The sequence below is a fragment of the Lasioglossum baleicum genome, chromosome 15, assembly GCF_051020765.1.
Source record: "Lasioglossum baleicum chromosome 15, iyLasBale1, whole genome shotgun sequence".
Classification (NCBI taxonomy): Eukaryota; Metazoa; Arthropoda; class Insecta; order Hymenoptera; family Halictidae; genus Lasioglossum; species Lasioglossum baleicum.
The window spans coordinates 4,789,232-4,805,772 of record NC_134943.1 but is presented as its reverse complement, the minus strand read 5'-3'; the positions used below and the strand labels follow the sequence as shown (position 1 = coordinate 4,805,772).

At 39.8% G+C, this 16,541-nt stretch overlaps 1 protein-coding gene across 1 annotated transcript; it reads left to right on the top strand.

Annotated features, from left to right (window-relative positions):
• Nucleotides 1–7,978: 7,978 nt before the first annotated feature.
• On the top strand, nt 7,979–12,434 carry LOC143216356 (E3 ubiquitin-protein ligase MARCHF3). The gene is made up of 6 exons (XM_076439309.1): nt 7,979–8,205; nt 8,582–8,737; nt 8,978–9,149; nt 10,361–10,535; nt 11,206–11,396; nt 11,562–12,434. The coding sequence occupies exons 1-6, from the start codon at nt 8,163–8,165 to the stop codon at nt 11,746–11,748; spliced, it is 924 nt and encodes a 307-aa protein (XP_076295424.1). The 5' UTR covers nt 7,979–8,162; the 3' UTR covers nt 11,749–12,434.
• The last annotated feature ends 4,107 nt before the right edge of the window (nt 12,435–16,541 follow it).

The following is a 16,541-nucleotide window of genomic DNA, read 5'->3' as shown; positions in this document are numbered from 1 at the left end:
ATAACAGGAACACTGAAATCTCTCGTCAACCTGTGCAAAATTCTCTTTTCACCCTCCGACGCATTCCTGTGGGATCAGATAATTTATTTACTCCACCGTTCAAAGGAACGAAGGAACAACGATTCTAATTTTTGATCTCACGAAATCATCAGTATACAGATAGAAATTAGTTCAGTTAACAATCACACATAATTGCTTCAATTCAACTCGATTACTATGTATAAGTAAACCAGTGCGTGCTTCTACCTGTTCATTGAATTTAAGCAGTTTCCCCGCACCAACCAATCCGGCACGAACAATTATTAAAGCGATAATTAATTCACCTTTAATTTCGTCCCGGCGATTGCTCACTTAATCACCGTTTCACGCGAGCAGAAAAAAAGACGAAAATTCCCGGTTACGGGAGCGAGCGTAGCACAGCCATAAGCGTCGTTCGAGCAGTATAGCAACGGTAGCAACGACTTAATTAGTCGGTAACCGTGAATACAAGCGTTCGGTAATTATCTCGGAGAATTGGCAACGGGTAATGGCAGAGAAAGATCTCGTACAAGCCTGAAATTCTCTCGTTAGCGGTTCCGCGCGATGCGATTGAATAATTCCCGAGTTTAAAGGGACAACGCGGATTCCTGCCGCCTAACTTTTCCGAATTCCTTCTGTTGCGACGCCGATCGTTCCTTCGGACGGTATTCCCTCGTCGAGGGAATCGCTATGCTTCGAATCTCATGCACGAACACGCTTTGGCACAGAGCACCGTAGTCCGGGACGTTCTTTTTGCGGTTCGAGAGCTTAATTTGTACAAGGGAATGCATTAATTAAACGGAATTTATACAGGGTGTTTCCTACTTTTCCGGCAAGATTGTGGGAGCATGATCTACAAGTGAAAATACGAAAAAAATATTATATGAAGTTTATTTATAAACGCTTTATTACAATATTATAGGCAAATATTGAATGTAGCCAGAATAGGTGAGGAACAGCAGATTTAAAGCTGAATAATACGGAAGGTCGATTGTGTTTACTTTGCCTGTACTTACGAGATATTTCTTAACGTACGAGGATCGTTAAAAATTTTTAAATCATCATTTCAAAATGACCACCTTCTGCATTGATACAAAATTGACATCGTTTATGAACAAACTTCATATAACATTTTTTTCGTATTGTCACTTGTAGATCATGCTCCTACAATCTTGCCGGAAAAGTAGGAAACACCCTGTATAAGAGCAGGTAACTTTTAGTATAGGCATCATGTTCGGAATCGATTTTCATAGCATGAGATACAGAGAAGAAATCAATTTTTATCTGACTTCTGTTCCTCGTCATTTTTACATCGTTCTCAAAATTTACCGTTGAAATAAATTCAGTAAAATTGGCGTAAAAACCACAAGACTAACAGAACTGCTTTATTCACAAGGTTCAATTACAAGGATCTGCGTACATTTCTTTGTTCAATAATATCATCGAACTGAATAACATAACGCAATAAGTAGACAACGGATGTTTATGCAAATGCACATTTTTATAGAAAGTAGGTAAAGTTATAGGAACTGGATAGAAATTTACGTTGTCTGTAGAGGATTTTGAAAATATAGTAATATTTTGAACATTTTGCATATTGCATATATTTTTGCATACATCGCATATTAATTTTGCATAAAGATCCTAGCAATAATATCTGCAGATTCCTGAAATGTTTTAAATTCCTGACATCTGTTATCCAGAGACGATGATAATAAGGCAATAGAAACGTTAGTAATGTAATTGAAGATAGGTTCATAGGTGAACTGGTCTAAGACCGACAACATTTCTTCTGGTTTTCCGATCGTTTCAGATTATTCAAACTCTTTTTTGCGGTAAACGTATAAAGCTTCTTCTAATGATACTAATAATACTTCATTTCAGCTGTTAAAACGGGTAGTTATACTCATTCCGAACCACTAAATCTCGATCCATGAGTACTTGGGAACACGCAAGACGAGTTTTCGCGGATTCCATCGGCTATGTTTAGCGTCGCGTGTCGTTCGGAATTGTAATGGACCAATAACTGGACCGGGCAAGCAAGGGGTGCAGCGGAATTGACGTTGAAGCGCATTTCCGGCGATTTTTCAGCCTCCTGCGCGATCTTCTCCGTTTAGAGTACATCGTTCGTCTGTCATTTCGCTCGGCAGACATGCTGGCAAATTCCTGGGATCGTGGTTCGAGTGTGCATCGCTGTTTTTGAACGTCAATAAGAAGATTTAGCTGAGCCAGTTCAGTGGAAAAACAAGAAATTATGGGGTGTTATGGACTTTGTTATTTTTACAGTAAAAATGGTGACGTGAAAGGTGTTAACCCGTCATTGGAGTCAGCTCTCATGTGTTAGAAAATTTCCATCCAACTTTGTATTCAGAAAAATTCCGAGAGCAATTTTATCTTGCTGAGACAAGTAAAGGATTAAATGTATTTTTCTGTTAGTATACTGAGCGGTTGGTAGTTGAATGTGTTACTGTACAAGAAGTCTAATTTTAATTGAAACGGAGGAACGTCAAAGAGATCACGACGATCACGATGGGACAGGCTGTAATAGTACAGCTGTTTACGCGGTGAAGGGTCATTCACACTGGATGATCGATGCTGAATGAACGCCGGTTGGCACTGTTGGCCGAATGGAATCGCGGTAGGTAAGTATATCGATTATGAATGGGCTTCCAGGTCCATTCAGCTCGAACGTGGCCCAGCCTTGGTCTATCCTCGTCCAGATCTGCCCGGTGTCACTTTCATTCCGCGATTGCTGACTTAAGCTTCTGTTAGAACCGCTCGCTGGATCAAATCAACTTTCCAATCATAACTAATCCACAAATACTCTTTCCTACTGTAAAATCCTACAACTTACATTCCACCAGAACTAATTGTAAGTTACAAAAACAAACTTTTGTTGTCTGATACGATACCTGTAATCTGTTGGTATAGCATCAAGAATGAAAAGGCTGTTTAACATTAGGTCTACTAATAGTGAATAAAAATGTATTTATTGTCTCGGTATAGTATTACAAATGTACTGAATCAAATTGCTTCTTTCCTTGACAGGTGTTCCTTGGAAGTGTACTAAGTCTCGACATGTTTATAGCGGAGCCTAATGTTAAGGCTTGTATTTATATCTGTTCCTTTTTCAAAGACTGTAAGCTATCTATTTAAATCTTTCGTCTTTTTTCAGCTTTGTAACTCGAAATTGGTACCATTTTCTGTACAGTTACAGTAATTAAAACGTCTCTATCCCCAAAAATGTCGTAGTAGGGAAAAGAACATTTATACTTCTTGTATGACTACATTCATTTCAATGTTTAAATATTGATTACAAACGAATCAAATTTTATCTCATCTAAAAAGAAACATTCATATTTGTTAGACTTTGTTAAAATGTTCATGACGAGTCTGACTCGTTAAAATACGGCAAGAGGTTGAGGGTCTGAAGTGCTTAAATAAAAAAAAAAAAGAAAAAGAAGTATACTAAGAGCTACATAGTTGACGTTTCTACAGTATGGTACCAAAATGGCGCCGCGAAACGGGTAGTAAGCTAGCCAAGAAAAATGCATAGTCGCATTAACAATCTTTATCGAACAATAAAATCAGAGTCTCGTCATAAATTTTGCGAGGTCGTGACAGCGGTCTAAACGCGAGGCCGTGTTCCTCGAGCAAAAAGTCGGCCACGGGAAGATTAACATCGCGTGTTACGCCACCGAATCTCACACATTTCCTATCCCCTGCACCCTATCCCCCGGCGCACACCCTGAGGCCTTAGATCGCGAACTATTTCCAGACGGATTTAATTAATCTTGAACCGAAAACGTCCAGCGGAAAATGCCGGAGGGCCGGTCAACTCGCCACCTGGCAGAAATAGCAAGACGTGGAAATGGCTTCTGACGTTTCGCCATGTATATATGAACGAAGAGGGAGAGAAGAAAGAGGAACACACAAACCGGCCGGAGTTGGCACCTGCCTGCTCTCGAGGACACTTCCAGCATCGGAGACACGGGTTAAACGCGGTACGATTCGTTCCTGGGCTGTGCTGCCGGATCCTCTTTCATTGAATATCTCGTTCGACCACCAAAGAGCATTATAATCATCCTCAAACACCGATAGATCGTTTAAAACCATCATCACAGCCCGCTAACATGATGAGCACGTCCAGTTCATGTAGGAACAACTTTTGACGATGGCTGATTAGGCTGAAAATTTCAGAGATTTTTTTCTTGTTCTTTCTTAAGATAAACAATTTTAATTTTGCATAAAGATTTTGCATAACATGTAGTATTGGATGTATAATTTTACCGATCATATCAGAGTTCAATGAAAAGAACTTGTTTCAACAACTAAAACATATGATTTGTAGATGCTTTTTAAAGATTTCTTGAGGTTCTCTATTAAGATGGACGATCACCGGCCATCGGGTCACCGGAAGTCCGAAAATTGTTCTTCCGAAAACCGACGGGCCTGTGCTCTAATAATAATTCACTGGTAGCCTAATCCAGCCGGACCGGAAACCGATTCCGAAATACACTGCGGAAGCATGCTGCGATCTCGGACCGGCTCGTCCATCAGGTCCGGTGCATGAGATTTTCGAGAAATGGTGGCGCGGCGGCGCGCGGCGGTTCGCATAATCGCGGCGCGCCGCGCGATCCCCGCGGTGATTTACCGCGGCCACGCGCCGTTACTTCCTGTTGAAAATTCGCTCGGGCACAAGCCTAATTGGCGTTACGGGGCCTCTCAATGAGAAACAGGTTTTCCCGGCCCCCCGCACCGTACCCCTCGGACTGTGTCCCCTAACCGCGGCAATTTTGGCTCCGAGCTAGCATGAATGGGCGCCATTAAGACGACAGGGTGCGTTTCTTAAATGGGTCGTACGATCGAGTGGGCTAATGTCTTTCAGGTTGAGTTCCAAACGTTGGGCAGCGTTCCTGCAGTTTGTTTTCTGAATTAGTTAATAGGTGTCGTATCTCTTAAAAATTTTATCAGGTATGTACTCTTTTGCTTTTTATTTTCATCGAATAATTTATAAGTTAGTATTTTTAGTACTGCTATTAAGTACTTTCAATCAAGTCTTCTTATTTAGACCTTTTATTTGCTACTTTTATTTATGGCTTTCTTTCAGTGCTGCTATGAAATACGATAATTTATAGATAGAAAATAATATAATCCTTTCGCGTGGTTTAGCTGCTGCTCGCACTAACGAGGAAGATAAAGTTGTAGGCAATTTAAACTTTCCTTTATCCTGTCCATACTGACCATAAAAGTCCGCATAAAGATAAAGAAGTATAACCAGGGTGAAGATTGCATATTCCTTTTGTTGAACAGTGAAAGAGGGGAAACGCATAACGATTTCGTTACAGAAATAAAACTTCTGGTATTATACATACTGTATATGTATAATTATCAGAAGAATAGATAGAGAATAAATCAGGAGATATTTAAAAGATGAACAGAAGTAAGGGAAGGCGAAACCATATAAACATACATCGTATTTTAAATGATTGTAAAATAATTTTTAAAATATGTCGGTTTAGCGTATATTAATGTAGTGTGAATTTAAAAAGATAATAGATGAATTTAGCGTGTTTTAAATGAGCGTCACCGAAGTAGTGTGTAGCATTCGATCAAGAGAGTTTGTTTACGGGTTTGTTTGCGAAAAACCAGGTGAATGGTACGCGAGTGTCGCGAGAATTCCTTCGCCACGCTGGCCATCAACTAAACAGCAGAAGGTAACCTGAATGAAACGGCCGCGGCCGCGGCCGGGAGCGTTGCGTTTATCCGGCCGTCCAATCCATCAGGGAACTCCAATTACGGGGCAATAAAGGCACGGAAAACGCCAAAGGGAAGGATTGAGTAGCAGCGATACAGGTGGTTATTTTCATTCAATCACAAACGAGTCCTGATAAGATGTCCTGATACGTGGTTGTTACCGGCGATGGGCTCAAGGCGTCACGGACGAAGTATTCCAGCGAAATATATTACTCGAAATAATCTCGGTACACGTACCATCAACATTATTAGCAAATATATATTGAACGTTCACCGTAATATTAACACCGTTAATTTCTCCCATTTGCCACTTTTAAGACGCAAACGACCGATCATTTCGAACATGTTGCACCACGTACCTACGTTTTCGTTGAAACCACACGACAGAAAATTTACTGTCTTAATCTTATTTTTTATATAAAATCGCGAATGCGAATTCGCTACTTTTAAGACGCTAATGACCAATCATTTAGAACATCTTGCAGCGCGTACATTTTCTTTAAAACCACACGAGAGAAACTTTACAGTCTTAATCTGATTTTTTATATAAAATCACGAGCGGAATTCTGCCAGCGTACTCTTATTTCTTTTCAGGGTATCGAATAACATTCCTAATGGAGACCATAAATATCCAGTTAAGCTGTTATTAAATTGAATGCGAATTTCCGCGGGTCGTTATTAAAGCCACGGAAAAATTACAGAACGCAACTGGACATTTATAGCTTCGAATCTGTGCGAAGATTAACGATTCAGATAGGGTTCGACCGTTTGATCCGCTGTAAATGTTATGCACATTTTATCGTTCGATGAAGGTGTAAAACCGTCTGTCTACACATCTTCACGAATTTCTCGCAAGCTAAAATAAGGAAATAAATCGAGTAATAATGGTAATCTAGTTGGATGTTATTCAATCGTCCGCGGATTTGCATGAAACGCAATTAAATTCATGTTTATGTTTCCAGAAAAGATCCATTAGGTCTGCTGCGAACGTTTATCTTATCGATACAATGTTTTGTTTTTGTTGATGGCTGTGTAAAATTACATAGACCGTTTGCACGGTTCGGTTCGACAATTTTTATCGACAGTTTCAATTTATCTGATGAGTAAGTGGGTCTTGGGAAATCGTAATGTTGCAATTTGTCCGTTTCTTAGAAAAATCTAAGAGTATTGTTACGATGTTTTCAATGTAAAAAATCTATGAAGCGATTAAATGAATTTTGATCTAACTCCTGCTGTCCGCAGTAGTTGTAAAACATTTTTATTTTGCATAAAGATTCCAGTCTATTGATGACTGTGGTTATCGTGTATTGGACGATATAGTCATGCATAAGAATGTTACATCCTTTAATAAATGTTATTACTTTACTTTAGTCTACTTTACTATATTCTTTACTTTATGTGTATATAAAGATAGCGTTGAAGAGCCGCGGTTCTATTTGCCCAATTCAAACTGGTCCTAATATGCTAATACATATCTTTTACTTTCTACCCTTACAGTCATTATAAACAATGTACAACGTAAAAAAAAAATAATAAAAAAGGTAATACTGCAATAGTACAAAAGTATACAATAACATTAACATTAACATTTAGGTTATACTTTATGCTTCATATTTAACTTCCCTCTTAAATGGAGACATATTTAATTATATCGTTCTACCAATTCGTATTAGAAAGGTATTGATCTCAGGATAGCAGCATCTTTCTTTCTTAATATGCTAAGGACTTCCTCTTCCAGTTCTATGTCCTTCCTAGTCAGGATTCTCATTAGTTTTCCTCTTTTCCCCTCGTATCTTGGACAATTCCATATAATATGTTCAATATCTTCCTAGCAAGTGAGCTTGCTAAGTTACAATGATTCACCCTGTTCCTACTCAGCATGTGTATTGATCGTCTTCCTATATTTTTTATGGATTCAAACCATGGTTTTCTTTCACCAATGTTATTGTCAGTAGTGTCAAAGTACTTTTTCCCTTTATAAGAACCTTCTCTTTTATGTTTGCAATCTGATTTTTGCCATTTTTTATCTTTAATAAAATTATATATATCTTCTATGGGGATTTTAATGTCAGCATCTTGATCATAGCTCGTTCTTTCCCTCGCTATTGCATTATTACTTTCTCATTATTACTTCATTTGCGAAAGTAGTGGACACGCGGCTTAATGCTGACAGACTGTCATGTCGTCAGCGTTCAATTGTCAGTGCAAGCAGAGAATTTCACGGTGCCGAAGATGATTCGTTCGATAACGGATTCGTCGGGAACAGATCGACCTTGCACCTTGGGAAATAAAGAAACAAGGTCCGCGGCCGCGACAGATAAGATCTGCGAAAAATTCCAGCCGCTCCCGGCCTGGATCCACGGTATGATGATCCTACCGCCCTTTTGATGTCAAACGAGCAGCCCGACGATGAACCCGCGAACGACACAGGTTAGGGGCACACCGGTTCCCTTCCCCGAACATCGTTGCATAAATCTTATTTTGACAGGCGAATAAATTCTTAGCATTCCCTTCATTCCAAAGAAATTAGTTGGCTACATCACTATTTTACTTTTTCTTTTCATTAATTATATTATTGTCTCGTGGTATCACTGCAGTCATTGCTTCGATCTCTATTGCGTCATCTGCTACGATCTTCAGAATTACTTCTACATATTTGTCACTCTTTTGGAAGAATATTATTATTAACACTGAACGTACCAATTCCCGTCGGATGACGGGAAGTTCCAAATTTTTTATTTTATTTGTTAAATTTTTTATAACTATATAATACAATTTTTATAAAACATCAATCATTCCCTAATAGACCAGCCCGTGGATAAACCCGGCGTTTCATCGGAAAATATCAGCGGTACATCAATTCACAATGTAATACTAGAAACGAAACCGTCGAAAACGAAGAATGAAGAGAGCAGGAGGTATTCTGGGAGGAATTTGGTCGATCCAAAGATTAATGATTATGGTACACTCCCCTTTTCCCATATCAATTTATTTCATTTTAACACTGGAACTACCAGATCCACCCAAATAACGTAGATCCTTTATCTTACAATTACTGAGGCTGTAAAAAATTTGTCAAAATTCTTTGTGTACTCGCACTGGATATATCGATTTATTCGTATTTTGTAAAAGAAGTCGTGCAATGTCTCAATTGAATGCTGAAACGGTGGAATATACATACTCGATTGCTTTTATCAATTAGAATCTCGCATCTCCAGCGACATATGCAGAATCTGCCACATGGGCAGCTTTCCCAGAGCTGAAAACAGCAGAGCAACACGAAGAAGACAGCACCAAGCTGTCAGAGGAGCCGACAGTCAAACGTCCACCGTATCGTACTACGCGTACCTCGGCCCTTTGATCTCCGCTTGCAAGTGAGCCTTATCAATATTTATCGGGATCCATCGCGGTGTATCACGATCCCGATTCGTTTCGATTCAACGCAATCGCGAGATCTGGGTTAAGTTTGGATTAAGACTCCTTGTGCTCCGTTTGATCGCTGCTAGGAGGATGCTTGACTCCTTTCCAACGATTGATGATCGTGATGCACGTTGCTCTGCTACGTGTGTTTCGCTCGAAACGATTAGGGAGGAAGCGAATTGTGTTTATGACCAATTCTTGAAACGGTCTCTCAAAATCGTTCAGCGAAATCGTTCTTACAATCGGTGGCTCTGATTGTGATACACAATTTCATCTAATTTCTGTTCGTAGCTGTATATTTATATTTCTGAAATGATCTACAATAAAGTCGCGATTCTTGTCAAACAGCCTGTGTTCTGCACGGACACCTATCGCATACTGACATTATCTTTTTATGACTGCGTATGGGTGTGAACTAATCGACATAATCGAAGGTACAAAACTTCTTTATTTTTCGTTATTTTTTTATGGGACTTTCGCCATCTTATTTCCGGCATTTTTCTGATTAAAATAACACCAAACATGATATAATTCCAACTGTATTTAGTGGTTTAATCGATGACTTCAAGCGCAAGGAAGGACAGCGAACACGCGAGCCTTTGAACTGTGCCGGCGACGTCGACTGTCCGCGTCTCTCTCTTTCCCATACGCTGTTTTTCCTTGCGCCCGAAACTTTCATCGTCGATGAACACCACTAAATACAGTTGAAATTATATCGTGTTTGGTGTTATTTTAATCAGAAAAATGCCAGAAATAAGTTGGTGAAAGATAAAGAAGTTTCGTCATTTTTTGTCATTGGATTAGTAGTGGTTCACACCGATATACCCGAGCCGATATCAATCATCGCCGGTCTGCGGCGTTGGCCAGCAGTGGAGTGGGTAGGCACCTGACAACTATCGCGTACGCGGTCGCTGACAAATATCGCGACTGTAATGATTTCTGACCTAATCCAGATCAATTCTTAAAACGGTCTCTCAAAATCGTTCTTTCAATCAGTGGCTCTGGTTTTGATACGCAATTTCATCTAATTTCTGTTCGTATATTTATATTTCTGAAATGAAATTACTAGGCTTGTCTGGACAAGCATGTGTCAGTTAGTAGAAGTCAGATGACAGAAGTAGGACTAACGGGCCAAATAGATATAGAATTTGATTGAAATCGACAGGTGTCGAGGAACAGTGGCTCTTGTGCACGCGGTATGCTTAGAAAGATGGCTGACGGAATCGGGTCACACGAGGTGCGAGCTTTGCGGATACAAATACGTGACCAAGAGGGTACCACGTCACAACATCTTCCGCAGTATCGCAATATGGTTCAACACCGTAATAGTTACTCGCCAAGTAAGAGCCTTATCACTCACTGCCAACTGAAATCGCCCACTTAAACCCCTCTGCTATCTCCTTTCCCCTCGGTCGCCACAGAAATCATCTGTGATTCAAAATTATTCATTTCTCATTCCATTCGATAATTATTCGTCGTTATAGATACAGTCGTTACTCATATCATTCTACATACATGCAGTCGTTTCTCATTCTATTTCACTGATAATAATTATGCAGTCGTTACTCACTCTACCTCCTTGATAATTATTCAGTAGCGTTGTTCGTGCCATCTTGCTGGCAATTATTCAGTCGTTACTCATTCCACTTGAAATTGGTAATTGAATGAATGGTAGAAACGTGTATGTTATAAATAGACTGCGGGTCTCTATGCAAAAATAAAAAATGTTTGTATTGATTCCAGGACACATGAGCCAAATAAAAATTGTATTCTTCTTTTAATTATCCTATTAAGGTGAAACTAATACATTGATGTCCTTGAATATGTTTAAAATCTCTACTACTGTAAATTACAAATACCCATTTTTCTCATAAATGCATAAAATACGCAGTCTAGTTATAAATTTTCTGTAGTACATATATGTGGGAATTGTTTAAAATCTTGGGTTTTCGGGATGGTGGATATTACTGTTGTAAGAAGGAGAACATTTTTGTATGCAATTATTTTTAGATGCTATTGGACATCCTCTATTTAGTGGTCACTACACCACTGGCTATATTCTCCTGCTACATTTGCGCGCTGGCCCTAAACATGTTGCTGAAGAATGGTATCTTCGAGGTGCCTTGGATGATCATCACCATGCTACCAACCTGTCTCCTCACTTTAGTAGCATATTGGGGATGGATCATAACTTTGGGCAGGTATACCAATCATTTAACAATTATCGTTCAGTCGAAAACCCACAATCTTCACTTTTTTAAAAAATTTCTTTAAAAATGATCAACTATTTGGAGCATTAAAACATTGAAACAATTAACGAGAATTTATTAAAACAGCAATAATTCGAAAATGAACGATGATCACAGATTGCACGGGCGTCGATGGCGTCGTTACTGGCGCAACAACTTCGTGATTAGACTAGTGCCGAACAACGTTGCGGCCTCGGAACCGGAAGCGAGTTCTCCGGAGTTGATGGAGGAGTCTTCCATCTTTAGGAACAGCGAAACCGAAGAAACAACGGAGATCCTCGACGCAACGAATGATTCGAACTGACAGATTCTTCTGGGCTAGAGTCTCGATCCCGTCGCGGTCGATTTAATTGCTCGTAATTGGATTTCATTAAAATGTGGCTTTAATCGTAGCTGATTAACGGCCACCGTGGATCATCAATCGCGGCGTAGATCATAAATTCACTCGCCGCTTCCGGGTGCCAATCGTTTCACGTAATAAATCGAAATTAGCTCGTAAAACATAGAACGTTGTATTTCTCCACCGATTTGACCGCCTCCATCGTATTTGCGGTTAATTGAAACCGCTGGGCTGGTCGGCTATTTTGCATCGCGGAGAGAATGATTGATAACGATGATTAAATCGAGTATTGGTCGGCGGACGTCGAATGGAATTCGTTTGGACAGTCACCGAGCACAGTGTCGATTAATATTGATCGAATAAAAAACGAAATCTCGATTATTCATGATAGTTTGTTACAATTTGTGGGATATCTGTGATAAATTGTTGCATGTGTTTCTTTGACGACTATCATTTTCCTGGAAACTTAACGAATCCGTGTAAAGTAGAGGCGAGGATTTCTTGATATTCGTTTTATCGATGTGTCGCCGTCGATGAAGGTTTTGAAAAAAGATCCAGGCGAGAAGCGGTTGTAATGAAGATCCGTGTAAGCGCAGAACGGAAGACAGAGCTTCAGATAAAAGAAAAACGAATTAACCGGGTAAACCTGCTCCCAGAAGTTGTTCCCAACGAAAGGTCCCGTTAAATTTCACTTTCGATCGATCGAAAGTTATCGCCGATGTTGCGACGCTGTCTGATGGTCCACGGGGGGAAAAAACGACTCCTATTCTGACGCGAATGGATCAACTAAGTTATGTCCTATGATCTCGTTGAGAGACATTCAATTTCGAGCGTGCAACGTTCTCGTTCAAATTCCAGCGACCGTGCACAATCTCGAGCTGTCTCCCAAAACATACGGTCCTTTCGTTTCAATTTTTCATTTGACAACCGCGTAGCATAAGGCTCGCATACCTCGGTCGTCGCCGCGGAAGGCTCAAGTGATCTGAACAAAGTAACACGCACGAGACGCGGTCGAACGATCTCCGGATAACATCGTCGTACGATATCTCCTCGTGCAGATCTAAGATCCAGATTGCTGGTCACGGAATACATATTCAAATATGCATTCGACACAACGACTGGAGGTGGGCACCGTCGCGCGTCGGGATCACGTGAATTGGGATCTCGCTCGCACGTGGGCGATGATCGTCGATCGGATCTAAAGGAGGACGGGAGCTGATAAGGGTCGCGTGACGATTTGTCGATCTCCGGAGATATCTTAAGTAGTATTCTTTGATCTCGTTTGACAAGGGGCATTATCTCTGCTAATGAGGAAAATCGAGAAATCTGCTTCTAAGATAATCTTCTAATAAAACAGGTTTCGTGTAGTTTCTATTTTATCTTGTGATATTTTAGTGTGACAACCACCTCTTAAATATTAATATGTGTTTTTCTGTCTTTCTATGTATCTTGAAAATCGTATTAACACTAGGCTTAATGTTTTTAATTTACGATTATTGTTCTAAGCTCTAAGAAAACCAGTTCTTCAGGAAACATTCTTTGAAACCACACCGAAGAAAATGTGTCGTCGATACGCTCCTAATATTAAGGATAGCCAGACCAACATTATGCAAGCCTTTGTATAAATCGAGGCGAAGGTACTATCTAATTTAATTTCTTCGGTATTCGTTAATTAGCGATAAATTGGAAGCTCCCGTTTTATAGGTCTTTCAGGGGACATTTTTCCCGCTGTAAATTGCGCAAGTATTCACAGTCTAATTACGAGCTCGTATTTTACTGCGAGCGAAGGAAGCGTGCACGGAGAACGTTTTCTTTTTCAAGCGGACAATCACGTTGACGGGGCTTGAGATACTCGCATACATATAGTTACCGGCGAGTTTCCATTAATATTTTAACAGCGCGAGAATAAGTATAAGTACGCAGGGGAACCCTTAAGCCGGGCTCGTTCATTTGTTCACGTCGACACGACGTTGACGGTTTAATTAAACGTCAGACGAGCCGACCGGCTTCTAATTGTCATCTCGATCTCGCTGGCTAGCACGCGATATTATTGATCGTCCGCTTGGCCGGACTGATTTAACTGTTCCCGAAACAATTAAACGCGTTAAGCTCACCGCAGCACGAATATGAAATATCATAATGAGGGTACGTTTCATTAAAACGCTGTTTGAAACAATCTATATTTCGTTGCCGCGCGTAATTTCGTTAACCTTATCATTTTACACGGCGGTTTAGACGAATAAATAATAGTACTTACGTCGCTTAGAAACAAATAATTGGTCGGATTATATTACATAGTGAAGAGTTAGGGTCATGTTTTTTTTCTGGAAGTATGCAGATTTCAGATAAAGGGATTAAAACTATCAAAGGAGTTTCAGTATGTAATAATTGTAGATTAAGTCTAGTATTCATGAATTGAAACAGACAAATTCGCACAGCAGTCTAATATTTAATCTTTAATAGACCAGTCTAATATTCATTATTTAATACACCAGTATCTAATATTTAATATTTAATAGACCAGTCGATATTCATTATTTAATACTGCAGTATCTAATATTTAATAATTAATAGGCCAGCCTGGCGTTCACTAAATAATATACCAGTATATTTAAGATTTAACAGGCCAATCTAATATTTAATATCTAATAGACCAGATTAATATTCAATATTCAATGAACCAATCCGACGTACTGATTATATGTATGTTAAAATGGAAGGTTCCAGCATACAATAATGTAATGTATATACGCATGCATATTTTGTGGAAGTTTACAGGTGGTAGAAATTTGCAAGACGCGTTAAGCAAAACGTGCTACAATATGTCCGATAAGGTCGCATCAGGCGGCCTGACTCAGCCAACTATAAACCATTGAAAAAAATTCCGCGGGAGAAGAAGCACGATGCGTTTCAACAGTGTTGCGTGGGATAACGGCGGACCTGTTATCTAACATGCTCCGTTTCCTGGATGCAAATCGTTGCATTATGCAAAACAGACTTTCGACCGTCGAGAATATCTGGACAGGTTACATTAAACGTAAACAGAAAGGAGTCTAATCCTTGTGTTGCTAATGAATGAAGATAAAAGAACGAGTTCGTCTAAGTGACGTAGAAATAGTTACGGTAGCGTCTAGGGAATTAAATGCAGCGATCGTATGCCTGTGAAAAATGCGAGCTATATGTACAACCGAGACAAGTTTTGACGAGAACTTATGTCAAAAAGGAGCAATAATTCGGGCAACTTCACCTGGGAACTGATGAAGATATCTAAGCGAAGGTATCTAATTGCGTTGGCTACTGGGAACTTCATTACGCTGATAAGGAAGATTCTTACATGGAAAGTACATTTTTATTGAATTCCTATTCCTACAAATTGTATCAGAAAATGTTAATGATGCAGAAAAATATGCAGTCTAATTATAATGAAAATAAACGGCCGGTCAAGCCCGAGATTCTATCGGCCATAGAATGGATAGCCAGCGATTTAGCATGTCCGCAGAAAATAACTATCAAACTACCCTTCCTTACCAAATCCCGAAGACCAAGGTCACGTTCCGCACTCTTCACTTCAATTTTCTCCGGCGATCAAGCAGACTAATGTCCATCGGTGCGATAGTTGGCCCATTTAACTCGTTCGATGGGCAATCGAGGCGCTCGTAAGCGAGCAATTAAATTCTTCACGCTGCCTCGACGCAATATTTCACGGCGTCATCCGCGAACGTTACCAGCCTCATGAAGACGGCGATCATTTTTCCGCTGTTTTACAATGATTTTTCCGCCTGCTACCTTGATCCACCGGACGCTGATTGAGCCGTAATCGGTTTTTCGCGGGACGAGAGACGCGCCATTTATCTCCTCGACGCTAATAAATCAGCCGTTTCGCGCCTGTGAAACGATCACGGGACCATTCGACGGTAATTGCGGGGACAGGAATAATTTTCGCCACGATTATGTATTTATAATCGGATACGCGCTATTATTACACCGATGCGATGGTCTCATGCATAGTGAAAGTGATCGGCGGACTGTGCGAAATTTTATCGCCGAATTCGTTACGCGCGAATTCTGCCGTCCTGTGTGGAAGGATGTACCATTTGTTCTTTATTGTCCCAAGACTTTGTGCAGCATTTTTTGTAAGAGTTTGTCGAGCACTTTTAAGGCTGCTATGGTCAAGGTAAGTAGTTTTATTTTAGAGTTATCGTCGACAGAAAGATCATTTTAGAATTTTTGAGACTTTAATATGTGACAGGAAATTTCTCTAGAAAATTACTGGATCATCGTGAGTCTAATTTTTATGGGTCTTTTACTGTTTTTCTTTCCTGCCTTTACAGTTTCAGACATTTTTATTGTGATATTGAAGGTCCCCGCATTTCCGATATCCAGGTGCTCTCGATGCCTCGTTCATTCAATTTTCTGCTCCATTGAGTCTCTAGAACTCTTAACCTCAGTTCACAAGCTCTTAGTTCTTCGAGGGCCCTCATCCTTCTCGAATCTCAACTCCTGTCACTAGACTGTGGATGTTTCTGCAAATTCATAATTCGAGAAGTTGAGATGTCTCTCAGTAAAATAAGTCTCCGTACACACTTTAAAACAGAATAACTTTTTTTATAATTATACCAAATGACCTGATGTTTTGTAAGCAATTAGAAGCCTTGGTTTACTGAATAATGTGCAAAAAATATTTTCTAAAAATTACAATTTACAAGATTGCATGCAAAAATAAAGAACTTTTTAAAACTTTTTTATCTGGGCCCTTA

Excerpts from the sequence above, each read along its gene's own strand:
- LOC143216356 (XM_076439309.1), top strand. The coding sequence starts at position 8,163 with ATGTCAAACGAGCAGCCCGACGATGAACCCGCGAACGACACAG. Across the intron at positions 8,738-8,977 it reads TCCAAAGATTAATGATTATG|AATCTCGCATCTCCAGCGAC; the intron begins GTACACTCCCCT and ends TTTATCAATTAG. Across the intron at positions 10,536-11,205 it reads CCGTAATAGTTACTCGCCAA|ATGCTATTGGACATCCTCTA; the intron begins GTAAGAGCCTTA and ends AATTATTTTTAG.